The following is a 21,524-nucleotide window of genomic DNA, read 5'->3' as shown; positions in this document are numbered from 1 at the left end:
GTGGGATTGGAGGCGGATAAATCCCCAGGGCCTGAGAATCTGCATCCCAGAGTGCTTAAGGAGGTGGCTCTGGAAATAGTGGATGCATTGGTGGTCATCTTCCGGGATTCTATAGACTCTGGAACTGTCCCTGCAGATTGGAGGGTAGCTCACGTCACTCTGATATTCAAAAAGGGAGGTAGGGAGAAAGCAGGGAATTATAGACCAGTAAGCCTAACATCGGTAGTGGGGAAAATGCTTAAATCCATTATCAAGGACTTTATAGCGGAACATTTAGAAAGCAGTGGCAGGATCAGTCAGAGTCAGCATGGATTTATGAAGGTTAAATCATGTTGATAAATCTGTTGGAATTCTTTGAAGAGGTAACCAGTACAGTCGACAAGGGGGAGCCAGTCGATGTGGTATATTTGGACTTTCAGAAGGCATTTGACAAAGTCCCGCATAAGCGATTATTGTGCAAAGTTAAAGCGCATGGGATTGGGGGATATGTATTGAGGTGGATAAAAAACTGGTTGGCAGAGAGGAAACAAACAGTAGGGATTAATGGGTCCTTTTCAAATTGGCAGGCAATAACCAGTGGGGTACCACAGGGATCCGTGCTGGGACCCAGCTATTCACAATATATATTAATGATTTGGATGAAAATTTGATTTCACAGAACTAACTTTCAGATCAGTTTCAGTGTTAACGTGCTGCAATTTGGGTTACAAAATATAACCTCTCAAAGTTTGCAGATGATACCAAATTAGGTGGGAGGGTGAATTGTGACGAGGATGAGGGATCCTACAGCAAGATCTGGACAGGTTGGGCGAGTGGGCAAACCAATGGCAGATGCAGTATAATTTGGATAAGTGTGAGATTTTTCATTTTGGAAGCAAAAACAGGAAGGCAGATTACCACCTTAAATGGTTGTTAATTGGGAGAGGGGAGTGTGCAGCAGGACCTGGGTGTCCTTGTGCACCATTCGCTGAAGGTAAGCATGCAGGTGCAGCAGGCGGTAAAGAAGGCTAATGGTATGTTGGCCTTCATTGCAAGAGGTTTCGAGTATAGAAGCAGGGATGTGTTGCTGCAATTATACAGTGCCTTGGTGAGGCCACACTTGGAGTATTGTGTGCAGTTTTGGTCTCCTTCACTGAGGAAGGATGTTCTTGCTCTCGAGGGAGTGCAGCGAAGGTTTACCAGACTGATTCCAGGGATGGCGGGACTGTCATATGAGGAGAGATTGACTAGGTTGGGATTGTTCTTGCTGGAGATCAGAAGAATGAGGGGGGATCTCATTGAGACTTATAAAATTCTAACAGGACTAGACAGGGTAGATGCAGGGAAGATGTTACCAGTGATAGGTGTGTCCAGAATCAGCGGTCACAGCCTGAGGATTCAGGGTAAACCATTTTGGACAGAGATAAGGAGACACTTCTTCACACAAAAAGTTGTGAGCCTGTGGAATTCATTACCACAGGAAGTAGTTGATGCTAAAACTTTGAATATATTCAAGAGGCGGCTGGATATAGCACATGGGGAGAATGGGATCAAAGGCTATGGGGAGAAAGCAGGATTAGGCTATTGAGTTGGATGATCAGGGATGATTGTGATGAATGGTGGAGCAGGCTCGAAGGGCCAAAAGGCTCCTCCTGCTCCTATCTTCTATGTATCTATATATCTATGCATTTTGAGGCTGTATATTTGCAATTATCAACACTTTGAGCTTTGCATTGTTTGTGCGCATTGTGCGGTTTGTGCACATTCAGGACCCTGACCTTCCTGTTGCTTGCCATTTTAACAAAAGACCCTGCTCCCATGCCCACATGCCTGTTCTTGGCCTGCTGCAATGTTCCAGTGAAGCTCAACGCAAACTGAAGCAACAACATCTCATCTTCCGGTTAGGCACGCTACAGCCTTCCGGCCTGAACATCGAATTTAACAACTTCAGATGATGAGCTCTACCCCACCTCGACCCATTTGTTTTCATCCCATTTCATTTTAAGTGTCTTTTACCATTTCTTTCTTTCTTAATATATATTTAATTCCCCCCCCCCCCCCACCCAATCTTATCCACCTTTCCTTCACCTTTCTCCTCTTTGCTTCCCTCTTCCCCTCCACCCACATCTACAGTTCATCCCCTGATGTTAGTTTCCCTGCTGCTTGACCTTTCACATCTTTTGTTCTCTCTGGGGACTGCCATTAGCACTCTTTCCCCTTGGTTTCTGTGGCCATTATCACCCGGTTTCCCTGGGTTTCTGTGGCTATGACTCATCTTTCATTTTCACTCCACAGTATAAATATTTCCCACTTTGTCTGTCTGTTAGCTTTGACAAAGTGTCCTCGGACTCGAAACGTTAGCTCTTTTCTCTCCCTACAGATGCTGCCAGACCTGCTGAGATTTTCCATCATTTTCTCTTTCGTTTCAGATTCCAGCATCCGCGGTAATTTGCTTTTACGCATAGTTTACTTATGTCAGCTTTGTTTTCCAATTCTTCAGGTTCTTTGACTCAACGCCTCTGGGTCAAATTCTCAATCGTTTCTCTGCCGACACAAACATAATAGATCAGGTATGAACGTTAAATATTTGGCGAATACTGTGGTTACATAGGGGGGACTTGACAACAACTGGGTATGAAATACTGAAGGGTGATCTAATTAAGGTATTTGAGATGATTAAGGATTTAGCAGGGTAGATAGATTTCCAGAACAATAAAGTGGCATACCCAGTCTGGGTAAATGCAGCTATGATACAGTTCAACCATGATCCAATTGAATGGTGGTGCAGACTTTAGGATGGCCTCCTCCTGTTCCAATTGGGAAGCACTACGCCCTTAATAAAATGGAACATGCATTTGAACCATGGCTAATTCAACATGGCCGTGTAGGAATCATGAAAGGTCAAATCAGTTAAAATCTCTAGACATGTTATTTTGTGCCTTGAATGTTGCCTGTTCATTAGTAATATTCAAGCTACCCAAAACAAATGGGATGAACTGATATTATTGGGACACAATGTTCAAGAGTTCACTGCAGGCATGAAACTGTGGAACGTGAGAACAGCTGCTGTCCTGACTTTACTTTGGGCTTCAAAGTAAATATAAGCACTCTCAGAAATAGCATTTGGTTGGAGATCACCTCCTTGTCCACTCGTCTTCAGATTAAATCACAGTCAAAGGGTCCATTTTAATGACGATCAAATGTGTAATTGGGGTTTGCAGAAATTTTTTTAATGTATTTCTAAATCTAGCCCCAACAAGAACTGTTGGTATGCAAATGCTAGCACTATAAGCCTAGAATATTATTACAGTCTCAAATACTTACATCTTCCTCTATATTGCTTTGCAAACTGAAAACCTAGATCACCACAACCTGATGATGTGTTGTTAATAATTTCCTGGAATTCCTTGACATTATTCAGCTCCTAGTTTTGATTTGTACTGAGCATTTCTCCATTGAAATCTTTCAGTAGATCACTTAATGCCTTCCAATGCCTGTCCGTATAAAGATGGGATTTGAAGTGAAAATGTTCTTAAATGTCAATGTTGAAGGTTAAGCATTAAAAATGGGTTGAGTCATGTAGAAAAATGGCCTTAATTCAGTATTGAATTGCATCTGCGTTAACATTTTGTGAATTGCTTTCAAGTGTTTTGTTATTGTGTAATGTGAATCACTGCCTTAGATAGAGGTAGTTTAAATAAAGAAGATGAAGGAATACAGGGTAGAAAATGTTCAAAATCTTTTTGCTATTAATGAGCCAATAAAGGCCTCACGATAGGGCTGGTGACCTTTAGATAGCTATCTGTTTCAGAGAGTGGGCATTAATGTGCGCTCAGGACCTAATTTCAGGCTTGTACTGATTTTGGGCTGCACTGGACACATTCCACCCAGCTCTGCTGGCAATGGAGCCAAGAGCCCCAACAAGATAAGTCTGAAATTAGCACTTCTGTCCCTCCTAGGCCCATTAAAGGAATATTTAATGGCGACTGTTGCCTTGGGATCAATGTTCCCCATAAGATGTGCGGGTGTGTCAGCTGTACAGCAATCTGGAATTTACCACCTTGGGACAAGCGACCTGTGCACAGAGCTGCAGACCCTTTACGATGTGCGTATTCATGACCATGTGGCATTCGGAAAGGGACTCGGCTGTTCAACAAGCAAACCATGTGTGGTAGTATGCATTAGGGGTCATGTGGGACTGTGAAGCCATGATGTCATTGGCTGACAGATCCCGGGTCCTGGTTGGACGTTGACCTCTAGCTCCGCCCTGAAGGCGGAGTATAAGTACCTGGAGTCCTCCCCCGCAGGCAGTCTACTACTGAACTGCGGGGGAACAGTCACGCTTAATAAAGCCTCATCGACTTCACTCTATTCGTCTCTCGGAGTCTTTGTGCGCTACAATTTATTAAGCGTGACTAAAGGACTATGGAGCTCAGGATCATCACGGAATGCCTGAGGATCAGCCCCCACGCAGTGAACACGGCAGCAGCTTTCAAGCACTGGCAGATTTGTTTTGAGGCCTACCTCAGAACGGCCACCGGCCGGGTCACAGAAGACCAAAAACTACAGGTCCTGCACTCGAGGTTAAGCACGGAGATTTTCTCTCTCATCGAAGACGCAGAGGATTTCCAGACGGCGTTCGCAGCACTAAAAAGTCCATCTTGGACGGCAACAACGGACCCCAGTGTCGACGGCTCCACGGGGTTCGAAGAAGACGCTCAACTACTACAACCACGTCTCGCTTCAATGACGCTGGACCAAGCTCGGCCCCGGACACTCCAGACGACGACGACAACGGTGCTGATAAACGGGCACGAGACACCATGCCTAGTCGACTCCGGGAGCACGGAGAGCTTTATCCACCCCGACACGGTAAGACGCTGTTCTTTGACCACCCATCCCAGCGCACAAAAGATTTCCCTAGCTGCAGGATCCCACTCCGTACAGATCAAAGGCTTCTGCATAGTTACCCTAACGGTGCAAGGGAGGGAGTTCAAAAACTACAGGCTCTACGTCCTTCCCCAACTCTGTGCCCCCACATTACTGGGATTAGACTTCCAGTGCAATCTACAGAGCCTAACCTTCAAATTCGGCGGCCCAATACCCCCACTCACTATCTGCGGCCTCGCAACCCTCAAGGTGCAACCCCCGTCCTTGTTTGCAATCCTCACCCCGGATTGCAAACCCGTCGCCACGAGGAGCAGACGGTACAGCGCCCAGGACCGGACCTTCATTCGGTCCGAATTCCAGCGGCTACTAAAGGAAGGCATAATCCAGGCCAGCAATAGTCCCTGGAGAGCACAGGTGGTAGTAGTAAAGACAGGGGAGAAGCAAAGGATGGTCATAGACTATAGCCAGACCATCAACAGGTACACACAACTAGACGCGTACCCTCTCCCCAGCATTTCCGACATGGTCAATCGGATTGCCCAATATAAAGTCTTCTCCACCGTGGACCTCAAGTCCACCTACCATCAGCTCCCCATCCGCCCTAGTGACCGCAAGTACACAGCCTTCGAGGCAGACGGGCGATTATGCCATTTCCTAAGGGTCCCATTTGGCGTCACAAACGGGGTCTCGGTCTTCCAACGAGAGATGGACCGAATGGTTGATCAACACGGGTTGCGGGCCACGTTCCCGTATCTCGACAATGTAACCATCTGCGGCCACGATCAGCAGGACCACGACGCCAACCTCCAAAAATTCCTCCAGACCGCTAAAGCCTTGAACCTCACGTACAACGAGGACAAGTGCGTTTTTAGCACCAACCGGCTAGCCATCCTGGGCTACGTAGTGCGCAATGGGATAATAGGCCTCGACCCCGAACGTATGCGCGCCCTCATGGAATTTCCCCTCCCGCACTGCTCAAAAGCCCTGACACGCTGCCTGGGGTTCTTTTCATACTACGCCCAGTGGGTCCCCCAGTACGCAGACAAGGCCCGCCCCCTAATACAGACCACGACCTTCCCTCTGTCGACAGAGGCTTGCCAGGCCTTCAGCCGCATCAAAGCGGATATCGCAAAGGCCACGATGCGCGCCATCGACGAGTCCCTCCCCTTCCAGGTCGAGAGCGACGCCTCCGACGTAGCTCTAGCGGCCACCCTTAACCAAGCGGGCAGACCCGTGGCCTTTTTCTCCCGAACCCTCCACGCTTCAGAAATCCGCCACTCCTCAGTGGAAAAGGAAGCCCAAGCCACAGTGGAAGCTGTGCGACATTGGAGGCATTACCTGGCCGGCAGGAGATTCACTCTCCTCACGGACCAACGGTCGGTAGCCTTCATGTTCGATAATGCACAGCGGGGCAAAATCAAAAACGACAAGATCTTAAGGTGGAGGATCGAGCTCTCCACCTTCAACTACGAGATCTTGTATCGTCCCGGAAAGCTGAACGAGCCGTCCGATGCCCTATCCCGTGGCACATGTGCCAACGCACAAATTAACCGCCTCCAAACCCTCCACGAGGACCTCTGCCACCCGGGGGTCACTCGGTTCTACCACTTTATTAAGTCCCGCAACCTTCCATACTCTTTAGAGGAGGTCCTTACAGTCACAAGGAACTGCCACATCTGCGCAGAGTGCAAACCGCATTTTTTCAGGCCGGATGGTGCGCACCTGATTAAGGCTTCCCGCCCCTTTGAACGCCTTAGTCTAGATTTCAAAGGACCCCTCCCCTCCACCGACCGCAACATATACTTCCTTAATGTGGTGGACGAGTACTCCCGCTTCCCATTCGCCATCCCCTGTTCTGACATGACCGCAGCCACAGTCATTAAAGCCGTGAACACCATATTCACACTGTTCGGTTGCCCCGCATACGTCCACCGCGACAGGGGGTCCTCCTTCATGAGTGACGAGCTGCGCCAGTTCCTGCTCAGCAACGGGATAGCCTCGAGCAGGACGACCAGCTACAACCCCCGGGGGAACGGGCAAGTAGAGAGGGAGAACGGTACGGTCTGGAAGACCGTCCTACTGGCCCTACGGTCCAGGGACCTCCCAGTTTCACGGTGGCAGGAGGTCCTCCCGGACGCCCTCCACTCCATCCGGTCACTACTGTGTACTAGCACTAACCAAACGCCCCATGAGCGCCTGCTTGTCTTCTCCAGGAAGTCCTCCTCTGGAACGTCGCTGCCGACCTGGCTGGCGGCCCCAGGACCCATCTTGCTCCGAAAGCATGTGCGGGCGCACAAGTCGGACCCGTTGGTCGAAAGGGTTCATCTCCTTCACGCGAACCCGCAGTACGCTTACGTGGAGTACCCCGACGGCCGACAGGACACGGTCTCCCTGCGAGATCTGGCGCCCGCCGGCAACACACATACCCCCCCCCGACACCAATCACCCAACCCCCCCCCTTCCTGCCACCGCCGCACCCCGCGACTGCCCCCTTCCCAGGAGGATCAGTCCTCCTCCCAGGCCCGACCAGGAATGAAGCCCAAGCTGAAACCGTAAGGCTCCCGGAGACGACAACACCGGAACAAGCACCACCACCACCACCGGGGCCGAGGCGATCGACACGGACGACCAGACCGCCCGACCGACTCGTGGCGTCGATCTAACAGTACAATATGTGGACTTTTAACGAGAACATTTTGTCTTTTCCTGACGATTACTGTAACTAGTTTGAAACAAAAAAAAAACCTTGTACATACTGTAATAACATGCGAAAGTTTTCCTCCCAGGACCAGCCTTATAAACCCTTATCACCATGTGAAGCATCACCCCGCCGGGTTCATTTTTAACAAGGGGTGAATGTGGTAGTATGCATTAGGGGTCATGTGGGACTGTGAAGCCATGATGTCATTGGCTGACAGATCCCGGGTCCTGGTTGGATGTTGACCTCTAGCTCCGCCCTGAAGGCGGAGTATAAGTACCTGGAGTCCTCCCCCGCAGGCAGTCTACTACTGAACTGCGGGGGAACAGTCACGCTTAATAAAGCCTCATCGACTTCACTCTATTCGTCTCTCGGTGTCTTTGTGCGCTACACCATGTATGGCAAACGAAAATTAGAGGAAGCATTGCCTGGGACCTCTGCCCCTCTTTGATTCTGGACCACCCTCCACCCTGTACTTTCCTTACTAGTGACTGAGGGCAGTCCAATATTGGTGGGCTTCAATCCAACGAGCTGCATTGGGATGTCCATTTGGCATCCCACAACCAGATCCCGTGCCTCAAAACCATGCCCATACTCGCACCAAGGAGATTGCCAATCACCCGGTCAGCCAAAACTGATACCACATTTGAGATCACAGACTTCAGCTGACTGTAAGAAGGACATAAAACGAAGGAGCCAGAGATATGACTCAGCAATCAGGAAGAACAAAAGGACTGTTGATAAGAGAAACTCTGCATGGTCTGAGCAGAAACAGCTGTTCTAGACCGCATGAGATTTTGATATCTGTGATGTTCATTGGAAGTAACTTCATTACTGTTACTGCAGCGTCCCCCATTGAAGCAGAATTCATCTGATTTGATTGAGCCAACCATTAACCCGTTCACTATTGATGTTACCGTTTGGTATTTGCTCCCTCTGCTGCCCTCTTTGCCTCAAGAGGTCTGAGCCGGAACTCTCCGTCCATTGGGATTCTCTTTTCCCACTGGCAGCGCACCCCCGCCCACGGGTTTCCCAGTGTCATGGGGTGGATTCAGTGGGAAATCCCATTAACAAGCGGTGGAAAGATAGAATCCTACTTCCAGCGAACAGTGTGCCACTGAGAAACAGGCAGCTGGGGGACTGAAAAATCCAACCGCTGATGATTTTCCGGGAGCTGTAAGGGATTGGATGCATCCCATTCAACCATCGATGAAATGGTTCAAAATATAAAATATGGCCAGAAATGCTACCTTGTGAGATGAGATTTGTAAGTGGCTTGGTAATAGCTCAGGTGTGAATGTTAAATACATTTTATGCTGGTATTTTGGCAGATTGCATAGACTGGCCATGTAAAGACTTGGGTACAGCAAATTAGCGGATGATCTAATCCAGGTATTTGGGATGATTAAGGATTCGATAGGGTAGATGGAGAGAAATGTAGTCACTGTTGTAATCTCGGAAATGCAGCAGCCAATTTGTGCACAGCCACTGTTGTGTGGCCTAGTCTCACTCCAGGAACTGAGCAACGAATCCAGACTGACACCCAAGTGCGGTGCTGCGCTGTTGGAGGGGCTGTCCTTTGGATAAGATATTAAAGCGATGCCCTGCCTGCTCTCGACTGTGGGCTTGAACCATTCCGTGGGTACCATTTTAAAGACTGGGGAGTTATTCCAGGTGTCGTGGTCAATATTTATCCCGATATAGACATTAAGAACATTAAGAGATGGTCACTTTGGTGTTTGTGGAATCTTGCTGTGCACAAATTGCCTGCCACAGTTCCTACATTACACCAGTGATTACACTTTAGCAGTACTTCATTGGCTAAGAAAGTGCTTTGAGACATCTGGCGATCACAAACTGAACTGTATAAATGCAAGTCTTTCTTTATTTTAGCATATTCCACCAACGCTGGAATCCTTAACGAGATCAACCTTCCTCTGCCTGTCAGCAATAGGTGTGATCGTGTACGTCACACCCATATTCCTTCCGGCTTTATTGCCCTTTGTTGTTACCTTTTACTTTGTACAGAAGTACTTCCGGGTTGCCTCAAAGTAAGTAACAATCAAGTTTGTTATTTTCTGAACCAGATCTAAACCTTTCCTTATTGTTTAAGACTCATACAATATAATGAGACACCCAAGTTGACCTCACACAGATGAGATTCACCCAGTTTCGCAGTGAGCATGTCCCTTTCGATGACTTTGATTGTGCTATTCATCCATCACAAAGAAAGATTTCAGATCTATGGATAGGCTAGCTGAGTGGGCCAAAGTTTGACAGATGGAATTTAACATGGATCAGTGTGAGGTTATCCATTTTGGTCAGAAAAATGAAAAAGCAATATACTATCGAAATGGAGAGAAACTTCAGAGTGTTTCAGTGCAGAGGGATCTGCGTGTCCTCATGCATGAATCTCAGAGAACTAGTATGCGGGTACAGCAGGTAATAAGAAAGGCAAATGGAATTTTGGCCTTTATAGCTAAATGAATAGAGTATAAAAGCAGGGACTTGTTGCTCCAACTGTACAAGGCATTGGTGAGACCGCACCTGGAGTACTGTGTTCAGTTTTAGTCCCCTTATTTGTGGATTTGTTTTTTTATTGTCACGTGTACCGAGGTACAGTGAAAAGTATTTTTCTGCGAGCAGCTCAACAGATCATTAAGTACATGAAAAGAAAAGGAAATAAAAGAAAATACATAATAGGGCAACACAAGGTACAGAATGTAACTACATAACACCGACATCGGGTGAAGCATACAGGGATGTAGTGTCAATAAATAAATAAATAATCTTTATTGTCACAAGTAGGCTTACATTAACATTGCAATGAAGTTACTGTGAAAAGCCCCTAGTCGCCACATTCCGGCACCTGTTCAGGTACACAGAGGGAGAATTCAGAATTCTCAGCTGGTACGGGACTTGAACCCGCGCTGCTGGCCTTGTTCGGCATCACAAACCAGCTGTCTAGCCCAATGAGGTCAGTCTATAAGAGGTTCGTTTAGGAGTCTGGAAACAGCGGGGAAGAAGCTGTTTTTGAGTCTGTTCGTGCGTGTTCTCAGATTTCTGTAACTCCTGCCCGATGGAAGAAGTTGGAAGAGTGAGTAAGCCGGCTGGGAGGGGTCTTTGATTATACTGCCCGCTTTCCCCAGGCAGCGGGAGGTGTAGATGGAGTCAATGGATGGGAGGCAGGTTCGTGTGATGGACTGGGCGGTGTTCACGACTCTCTGAAGTTTCTTGAGGTCTTGGGCCGAGCAGTTGCCATACCAGGCTGTGATGCAGCCAGACAGGATGCTTTCTATGGTGCACCTGTAAAATTTGGTAAGAGTTAATGTGGACATGTCGAATTTCCTTAGTCTCCTGAGGAAGTATAGGTTCTGTTGTTCTTTCTTGGTGGTAGCATCGACGTAGGTGGACCAGGACAGATTTTTGGAAATGTGTATTTGAGGAAAGTTGAAGTTGCATTAGAGGTAGACCAGAGGAGGTTAACTAGATTGACTCCAGAAATGAAGGGTTTGTCTTATAAAACCATAGAATAGCTACAATGCAGAAGGGGGCCATTCAACCTTCGAGTCTGCTCTGACCCTCTAAAATAGCACCCTACCGAAGCCACTTGATCCCCATAATTCCATGACCCCACCTAACCTGCACATCCTTGGACATGAAGGGACAACTTAGCATGGCTAGTTCACATAACCTGCACATATTTGGATTGTGGGAGGAAACTGGAGCACCCAGAGGAAACCCACACAGACACGGGGATGAAATGCAAACTCAACACAGAGAGTCACCCAAGGCTGGAATTGAATCTGGCACGGTAGCACAGTGGTTAGCACTGTTGCTTCACAGCTCCAGGGTCCCAGTTTCGATTCCCGGCTTGGGTCACTGTCTGTGCGGAGTCTGCACATTCTCCCCGTGTCTGCGTGGGTTTCCTCTGGGTGCTCCGGTTTCCTCCCACAGTCCAAAGATGAGCAGGTTAAGTGGATTGGCCATGCTAAATTGCCCTTAGGTTAGGTGGGGTTACTGGGTTATAAGGATGGGGTGGAGGTGTGGGTTCAAGTGTGGGTGCCCTTTCCAAGAGCCGGTGCAGACTCGATGGGCCGAATGGGCTCCTAATGCAATGTAAAGTCTATGATTCTATGATTTCGGGTCCTGGCGCTGTGGGGTAACAGTGCTAACCACTGTGTCACCGGGCCCAAGAGAGATAGAGCACTTTAGGCCTATGATCTCTCGAGTTTAGGAGAATGAGATGAGATTTAATTAAGATATATAAGATGATAAAAAGTATTGATAAAGTAGATGTGGGGTTGCTGTTTCCCCTTGTGGTGCATTCTAGAACGAGAGGCCATCGTCTCAGGATAAAGAGTAGCAAATTTAAAAATGAGATGAGGAGAAATTACTTTTCGCAAAGGGTCCTGAATCTGTGGAATTCTCTACCACAGAGTGCAGTGGATGTCAGGACATTGAGTAAATTTAAGGAGCAGGTAGACAGATTTTTGATCCACATTGCTGGGAGAGGTTTCTCCCAATGCCTAACTAGCATTTCATTTATGCCCGACTCATGGTTGAACTGTAGCAGTTAATGGAGCTGGTAAATAGATGGATGGTAATAAAGATACCTCTGTAACTATGCACACTGAGAAAACCCAAACAATAAAATCCAAAGGGAAAACCAATAAAATTACTCAATATTTCCCAAAAAATCTTTCACTGGCCAATTTTCCCATTGACAAATGTGTTGGACATATGTAAAAGAGAACTTACAAAAATAACACACACACACATATATATTAAATATATATAATAATTCAGAACAAATATGTCAGCCTCTTCATGCAATGAAGATGCTTCTGTTAACTTTAACATTCCCCCAGTGCCTAATCGCTCCCCAAGATCTGGATCCTCACTTCACCCTTCATTCCATGGTCCCTTCTCCTCTATATTTCCAGCCTCCAGCCAGCACAATGCACCAGTTACTGTACAACTGTATATTGTTTATCTGGCAGAAGAGAGGTTAGCATCGTTTATCCAATAGTCTTGCACCCACAATCTTCTGAGACAGAGGCAAGGGTGCACACAATTGATCCATGACAAAATGGACCATGATATGCCCCTTTGTTGCTCCGATCAGTTTTGTTGCTTGAAAACTATGCGAGACATTCTCAGGGAATTCACCAAGTTTTGACAAATGTTAGTCTGCTTATTCCAATCCGTTTGAAAGTTAAACTGCCCATTAAAGAAACTCAGCCTTTGTTAAATGATTGTCTAATCTTCTTTGTCTGAAATGACTGATAACCATGTGCAGTTATCGGTGAAAAGTCTTGCGTTTTCTTAACCCTTTTTTTCCGATGTATATCTGTGAAGGGATCTTCAAGAACTAGATGACAGCACACAATTACCTCTACTGTGCCACTTCTCCGAAACCACAGAAGGACTTACAACGATCCGAGCATTCCGGTGAGATGGTAATTTCATGTTTGGGGTGGGAGTGCCACATTGTGATCTTCCCACTTTTTGTTGGGCACCACATTTGTCACGATCTGCAAAAGGCTTTGAGTGACAGCCACCCAGATGTGTCATTACTCACACCAGTAACCATAGGGGCTGACTTTCTGGGGTGATGCAGATCGGACTAGTGGTGGGCAGGGTACATTAGCATTGGAGAGGTGCAGTGTCAGCACTAATCCGACTGATCAAAGGCTGCTTGGAATTTAAATATAATTAAATAAAGTAATCTTTATTAGTGTCACAAGTAAGCTTACGTTACACTGCAATGAAGTTACTGTGAAAATCCCCTTGTTGCCACACTATGGCGCCTGTTCAGGTACACTGAGGGAAAGTTCAGAATGTCCAATTCATCTAACAGCACGTCTTTCAGGACTTGTGGGAGGAAACCGGAGCACCCGGAGGAAACTCACACAGACACGGGGAAACATGCAGACTCCATACAGACCCAATGCGGGAATCGAACCCAGGTCCCTGGCGCTGTGAAGTAATAGTGCTAACCATTGTGTTACCATGCCGCCCCATGGTATTTGGGAGGGTAGGATATCAGGCGAGGCAGAGAGTGAAGCTTCTGAAAGAGGAGGACGGAGGGCATATGGTGGGCTGTAGGGAGAGGGTGGGGTGGGGGTGGGGGGCTTAAAGATGCACCTTGAATCAAAGAGAATAACCCGGTAACTATGGACTATGGTTCAGGAAATTTTCAGGTTTAAGCTTCCAAAGTGAATCCCGCCCCCATCTTCTACTAGCTTAAAAAACTCATACATAATCTGTCTCGCTTCTGTTCTCGCAGAAGGTCATCTGCCTGGTAGCACAGTGGTAGCACTGTTGCTTCACAGCTCCAGGGTCCCAGGTTCGACTCCCGGCTTGGGTCACTGTCTGTGTGGAGTCTGCACATTCTCCCCGTGTGTGCGTGGGTTTCCTCCGGGTGCTCCAGTTTCCTCCCACAAGTCCCGAAAGACGTTCTGTTAGGTAATTTGGACATTCTGAATTCTCCCTCTCTGTACACGAACAGGCGCCGGAATGTGATGTTAGATGTTTAGCTGCTGTTGTATAAAGAGTCAAAGGTTCTGCTCCTTTTCCACAAACACCTTTAATTTACTTCAACAGACTCTGCACAAAACTCTAACATCCCATCACCTGACACAAAGGCCACCTGAAGCCTCTTTACATATCAGTGTCAATTATTGGATACTTAACATAAATGTGACAACTAATTGGAATGTCTCTTAACCCATTAGTTAACATGTGATAACTAGGGGCTTTTCACAGTAACTTCATTGCAGTGTTAATGTAAGCGTACTTGTGACAATAAAGATTATTATTATGTTGGCCCTGGGCGGAATTTTCCGAACTCCGGAACAGAATATTTTACTGTGCAAGGGCTAGGAGAAAGAACACCCTGGAGGACGAGTGGGAAATTCAAGCACTTATCTATTATCACAGCAAGCGAAACAATTTAAAATGGGTACAAAACTGGTGTAGCCTGTATATGGAGCTTAGAGACATTGCAATCACAGAGTGGACTGAAGACATTAATCTGTTCTATTGCAGACATGAAGCCAGGTTTAAACAGCGTATGCTTGAACTCACAGATGCCAACAACATTGCTTACTTGTTCCTGTCAGCAGCCAACAGATGGTTGGAGGTCAGAACGGTACGAGGGGAAGAATTTACACCCTTTAAGTGTTCACAATTGAAAGTAAACAGACGGCTGGTGTGAGAAGCCATAAGAAATGAAAGCAAATGTGTGTCAATGATGTCAGTGTCTTAAAATAGCGCAGGTGCCCTTTTATGTCAGTGTACGAGTCACTGCTCAGTCAGTGAACGTTTGCCTCGCAACGGTCCAAACTGCTCTCAGTTGCAGATTGTCAGACCTGTTTCTCTTTTTATTGCAAATATGAACTGCGACTTCACCGAAAGGCGCCTTGTTTTCTTCAGAAGGTGTCGAAGATTAACCCCGTTGCAAAAAGCATTTTGCCTTTACCCCGTTCATGCTCAAGCAGAAATTTGTCAGGAGCTGGTGTAGGATGTGAGTAAACATTCTGCACCTCCGACAGTTCAGACGCCAACAATTCCCATTGCTACTCAACATTGCCACACAGGGAAAATTTGAACAAAACATTCCAGCTGTGCCAAGTGGAGCTATTTCCGTTTTGATTACAATGCAGAACTACATTGTGTTTTTTTTACTGTACCTTACAGTTGAATTATCAAGATTTCAGATAAAGACAACCTTACAAATGTTGCCTCCATATATTAACGCCTTCCCTGATGAAGGCCTTCTTATTTGTGGCACCTTAAAAAATCCCTTACCATTACTTTATTTGGCCGACACTGCATCATATCAGGTATTAATTTGTAATGGCCCCTATATCCATGTGACCACAGAGGGCAATTAATCTGCCATTAATAATGAGATTAGATATGAGAGACATACTTCTTAAAGCAGTGGAAAGATATTGATAGGATTACTATTTAAGTAGAAAATGGGTCCTAAATGCTGGCTGATACAAAGCAACATCGACAGAAGCAGAGTGATAGACTAGTCAGAAGCAGATAGCTGTTATTGTGTACACAGTGGTGTCCAGGGATAGCTCTGTAGGCACTTCATTGCTGAGGAGGCTGGCTTGTCCTGACTGCTCGCCGGTTACTGTATTGCCCAGGGAGACAGTCATCTCATGCACCTATTCCGAGCAAGCTGCTCATGCTGAGCACTACCTGAGTGTGTGCTGTGATCTCCATGGGAGCAGACTGGGGACCACCAGTGACGTTTGTGGAACACGATATAATAATTGACTCCATCTGGTATGCAGCAAGTCGAAGCCAGACCGGAGAGGAAGATGGAAATTGGAGTCCCGAAAAGGAGAGTCAAAAATAGTCTATTTCCTACTCACGCTAGGAAATACAATAACAAAGTAACAGTCCAAGTCCCAGCCGGGACCATCCTGAGATGCTGGCTTCATCGCTGGACGGTTTTTATCTCGGGAATTAACAAGCCTCCACCCCTCAGCAGGGGGGCTCGTACTCCCAGCCCCTTGGGAGATCAATCGGGGCAGCCCCCTGGGTCTATAACAGCAATTCAGCCCCTCGAGCCGGCTCCGCCATACAATACAATCATGGTTGATCTCCTCTTGGCCTCAACTCCACTTTACTGCACTTTCTCCATAACCCTTCAACCCATTACTGATTAAAAATCTATTCATCTCCTCCTTAAATTTACTGAATATCCTGGCATCTACCACATTCTGGGATAGTGAATTCCACAGATTCGTAACCCTTTGAGAGAAGTAATTTCTTCTCATTTCTGTTTTAAATCTGCTACCCCTTACCCTAAAACTATGACCCCCTCGTCATTATCCACTTGGCTTGCTACGTTTCAAAAACTCTAGCAAATTATTCATACACAATTTACCGTTCATAAAACCGTGATGGATTGCGATTTGAGTTTCTAAATGTCCTGTTATTAATTCTTTAATAATGGATTCTATCAATTCCCCAATGATAGATGTTAAAGTAACTAGTTTATAATTTCCTACTTTCTGCCTCCCTCCCTTTTCCAATCCACTGGAACCTCTCCTGCATCCAGGGAATTTTGGAATATTATAAGCAATGGATCCACTATCTCCGCTGCCACTTTGTTTAAGACCCCAGGATGTGGGCCATCAGGCCCTGGGGACTTGTCTTCCTTCAATCCAATAGTTTGTTTAGTACGTTTTCCCTATTGATGATGATTGTTCTGTGTTCCTCCCTTTATATTACAGCTGCATTACGTGTTATTATTGGGATGGTACTAGAGTCCTCCACCCTGAAAATCCATTGATTCTTACTGGGAGACAATTCAATGGGTGACGTCCTGTTTATAGACATAGACATTGACTTTACAGTGCAGAAGAAGGCCATTCATCCCATCGAGTTGGCACTGACCCAAACCTCCACCCTATACCCATAACCCAGTAACCCCACCTAACCTTTTTGGACACTAAGGACAATTTAGCGTGGCCAATCCACCTAACTGCACATCTTTGGACTGTGGGAGGAAACCAGAGCACCCAGAGGAAACCCATGCAGACACAGGGAGAAAGTGCAGATTCCGCACAGACAGTGACCCAAGCCGGGAATTGAACCTGGGACCCTGGAGCTGTGAACTCTGCTAACCACTGGGCTACTGCGCTGTCTCTGCTGATCTTGTGTGTCCAAGACAGTGCGCATCATCAAGCGATCGATCACTAGAGGGCAATCAAAATCAACTCTGAGCCTGCCCCGAGTCATGATTCACATAGGTGTAGGAGTCATTGTACTGTAGTCCAAAACGGGATGTTGCTTATTCTGCTCCGCGATTCCAGGGATGTCGATGTAATGGTGGCATCCCCAACTACTGGGCTGAATGGGACAGTTAACTCTGCTCAAAGCAAACCTGGTTTTAATGGCTTAGTGCCGCACTTTGTGCTGCATTCAACCACTAAACAGTCACGCCTATAATCTTTGGAAGGTTAATTGGCGACAACTTCTCACATTGCAATAAACTGACACGTTTGTTCCTATTGATTTAAACAGGACTATCTTGGTGCTTTCATTGTCCTCACTGCTGCTCTGGCCTCCATATCATATTCCAATAATATTACATCTGGTTTTGTGGGATTTGGTCTTACCCATGCATTAACGGTAAGTAGACCTGTTTATCTTTGTCAAATGTATTGATCCTCCAAATCCTTGGTACTCAGTTGCACTGGGATCCTGTCTGACGTTGCACCCCATCTCTGACCTGGCTGGAACTCAGGATCAAGCCACCCATTTCCAATGTGTGTCAACTAGATTTGTGTTCAATGTAAAACCAATGGTTGTATCTGTCAATTGCATGACAAATGATAAAACTGAAGAATGCCGTAACCTGGTTTTCAAGAATCCAATAGATAATTGAAAGCAAATACAAAAGTAAATGAAGCCTCATTAAAAACCACTAAACAGTATGCAGCATGGAAGAGGGAATTGTTAAATACATTTACTTTATATGGGAGTCTCTCATGAAATATGTGAGAGCCCTTTCTGTTTTGACTTTGATTCAATTTAATTTTGCATGCAACATTAAACTGGACCCAAAGGGTTAAATTACAAGGAGCGATTAGACAAACTACAGTTGAAATCCTCAAAATCGAGAAGTTTTATCCAAGTTTTCAAGATATTAAGGGTCGATAGAGAGAAAATGTTTTCACTGGCTGGGGAGTGCAGAACGAGGGACATAATAATAATCTTTATTATTGTCACAAGTAGGCTTACATTAACACTGTAATGAAGTTACTGTGAAAACACCTTAGTCGCCACACTTCGGCGCCTGTTCGGGTACACAGAGGGAGAATTCAGAATGTGCAATTCACCTAACAGCACGTCTTTCGGGACTTGTGGGAGGAAACCGGAGCACCCTGAGGAAACCCACGCAGACACGGGGAGAACACAGACAGTGACCCAAGTGGGAATCGAACCTGGGACCCTGGCGCTGTGAAGCAACAGTGCTAACCACTGTGCTATCATCCAGACGTAGTCTAACAATTAGAACCAGGCCTTTCAGGAGTGAAATTAGGAAGCTCTTCTAATCACAAAGGATGACAGAAGTTTACATTTCTCTTTTACAAATGATAATTGATGCTAAATCAATTGTAACGTTTCAAGCTGAAATTGATGGATTTTTGTTATTCAGACGTATTAAGGGATTTGAGAAATGCAGGCATAAGATTTGTCAGAAGTCAGCCATGATCTCGTTGGATAGTGACAAAGGCTGAAATGAGCTCAGTGACATTTTAAACGTTTATTCACTGCATGTGGGTTTCGCTGGCAAGGCCAGCATTTATTGCCCATCCCTAATTGTCGTTGAGATGGCGGTGGTGAGCTGCCTTCTTGAACCGCTGCAGTACACCCACAGTGCTGTTGGGAAGGGAAGTTCAGGATTTTGACCCAGTGATGGTGAAGGGGTCGATGCTGGGCAGTCTGTCTAGTTTCATTATTTCAGATTTCATGGCAGTTTGATACAACTGAGTGACTTTGCTGGGCCATTTAAAAGTCAACCACATTGCTGTGGGTCAGGAGTCACATGTATTCCAGACCAGGAAAGGATGGCAGATTTCCTTTACTAAAGAGTATTGGTCAACCGGATGGGTTTTTATGACAATTGACAATAGTTTCACAGTCACCATTACTGAGGCTACCTTTGCCGGGATTTAAACCCATGATTCCAGAGCACTAGCCAGGGCCTCTGGATTACCCATCCAGTGACATTACCTCACCTTCCCCATATTCCTGTGCCTAATGTTCCTATGTTCTTTGCGACCCTCTCTGTCCTTTCGTGCAGAGTTCATATGACACAATATAAATACGAACAGGAGCGTTCTTATCCCTTAGCCATCATCATTAGAACAGATGCATTTGCCGATATTATGACAGCAACCACACTTTAATAAAGAATTTAATTGAGCTTCATTAATCCTGAGATGTGTTTCCGACCTCATATTCTTGCCATCAGTAAGATGGTCTGTTTCCATCTCCATAACAATGCCTGAATCAGCTTATCTGTGGCTGACAGCCTCAATCATGCCCTTGTTACCTCATGACTCAACTATTCCAACACACTCCCAGTTGGTTTCCCACATCCCATCTGCCATAAACTTGAGGTAATTCAAGACATAGCTGACTGTGTTTTAACTCGCACCAAGTCCCGTTCTCCTTTCACTCTTGTTCTCCTTCATTTATCTTCGCTCCTGGTTAAGCAGCATCTTGACTTTACAATTCCCATCCATGAGCTTTCTCCAGCCAATGTCTGTAATCCCCTCTCACTCCACAACCATCCGAGATATCTATGCTTCTCTAATTGTGGCCATTTGCACATTCCAAATTACAAGTGTTCCACCACTGGTAGCCGTGCCTCCAGTTGCCTAGGCCCCAAGCTCTGGAATTACCTCCCTGCATTACCTTGGCCTCTGCATCTCACTTTTCTCCTTAAGACCCCCCTTAAAACCTCTTTGACCAAATGTTTGATAATCTGAACTAATCAGTTCCTATGTGATTCAGCATCATAGAGAGATCTACAGCACAGAAAAAGCCATTCGGCCCATCGTGTTTGCACCAATCAAAAACAACCACCTAAATATTCTAATCCCATTTTCCAGGACTTGACCCATAGCTTTGTATGTCTTGGCATTGCAAGTGCACATCTGGGGTGAAATTCAACGTTATCGGCGCGATGTCCGCTGACCGGCGCCAAAAACGGCACAAATCCCACCTGCATCATGCCGCCCCAAACGTCGCTAAGTCTCCGGCCCGGAATGGGCTAGCAGCGATGTGACGCTATCCGTGCTGGCTCACGTGGTTCACGCCGTGCGGCGTCATGCACGGCGTAACGGCTCATAAGACGCGCTGCTCCCCCACCCGACCAGAAGACCCGACCTGATGGCCGCCCGCCGCACAGCCCCGAGGTTCCAGTCCCGCGACATTGAGGCGCTCCTGGACGCAGTGGAGCAGAGGAGGGAGGCCCTGTATCCCGGACACGGCCGCAGAGTCGTCCCACGCCACAGCCGGCGTCTGTGGAGGGAGGTGGCAGAGGCCGTCAGCGCTGTGGCCCTGACACCACGGACAGGCACCCATTGCCACAAGAAGGTGAACGACCTCGTCAGGGCAGCCAGGGTGAGCCCCCGCTGCCCGATATCCATATCCCCATATCCCCCCTCCGCCATATCCCCCCTCCCCCATATCCCCCCTCCCCATATCCCCCTGCCCCATATCCCCTCCCCCATATCCCCCCTCCCCATATCCCCCCTCCCCCATATCCCCCTCCCCATATCACCCATAACCCCCCTCCCCATATCCCCCCTCCCCATATCCCCCCTACCCCCATATCCCACCTCCCCCATATCCCCCCTCCCCATATTCCCCATATCCACCCTCCCCCATATCCCCTTCCCCCATATCCCCCCTCCCCATATCCTCCCTCCCCATATCACCCCTCCCCATATCCCCCTCCCCATATCCCCCCTCCCCATATCCCCCATATCCCCCCTCCCCCATATCCCCCTCCCTATAGTCCCCATCCCCCATATCCCCCGCCCCATATCCCCCCTCCCCCATATCCCCCCTCCCCCATATCCCTCATATCCCCTATCCCCCATATCCCCCCTCCCCATATCCGCCCTCCCCCATATCCCCAAGTGAATCCAGCCCTAACCTTAACCTCTGCAATACACGTGCAACCGATGGCGTGCATTCATATACCTGCCTAACACTGTTGCCTTTTACCCCTGCCACCAACCCCCAAAGGAGAAGCGCGCACACAACACCAGGGAGTATGTGAGGACTGGAGGAGGCCCAGCTGATGAGAGGCCACTGACCGAACAGGAGGGAAGGGCCCTGGAACTGGCTGGCGGACCTGAGGACCGGGAGGTTGCTGATGCAGAGGTCGGGGGCCCACCAGAAA

General features: G+C 47.2%; 1 protein-coding gene across 3 annotated transcripts in view; it reads left to right on the top strand.

Moving 5' to 3' along the window:
* Positions 1–21,524, top strand: part of LOC140388118 (ATP-binding cassette sub-family C member 9-like) — a 299,102-nt gene that overhangs the window by 224,533 nt on the left and 53,045 nt on the right. For all 3 annotated transcript variants that reach the window (XM_072471781.1, XM_072471779.1, XM_072471780.1), the window contains 5 exons: positions 2,480–2,549; positions 9,461–9,618; positions 12,929–13,021; positions 14,621–14,723; positions 17,624–17,731. In XM_072471781.1, the coding sequence (XP_072327882.1) occupies positions 2,480–2,549; positions 9,461–9,618; positions 12,929–13,021; positions 14,621–14,723; positions 17,624–17,731 (532 nt within the window). The remainder of the gene's footprint in view (positions 1–2,479; positions 2,550–9,460; positions 9,619–12,928; positions 13,022–14,620; positions 14,724–17,623; positions 17,732–21,524) is intronic.

The sequence above is a fragment of the Scyliorhinus torazame genome, chromosome 13 (genome assembly GCF_047496885.1).
Source record: "Scyliorhinus torazame isolate Kashiwa2021f chromosome 13, sScyTor2.1, whole genome shotgun sequence".
Lineage (NCBI taxonomy): Eukaryota > Metazoa > Chordata > Chondrichthyes > Carcharhiniformes > Scyliorhinidae > Scyliorhinus > Scyliorhinus torazame.
Note: the sequence above shows the minus strand (reverse complement) of the source record. Positions and strands in the feature narration are given on the sequence as shown.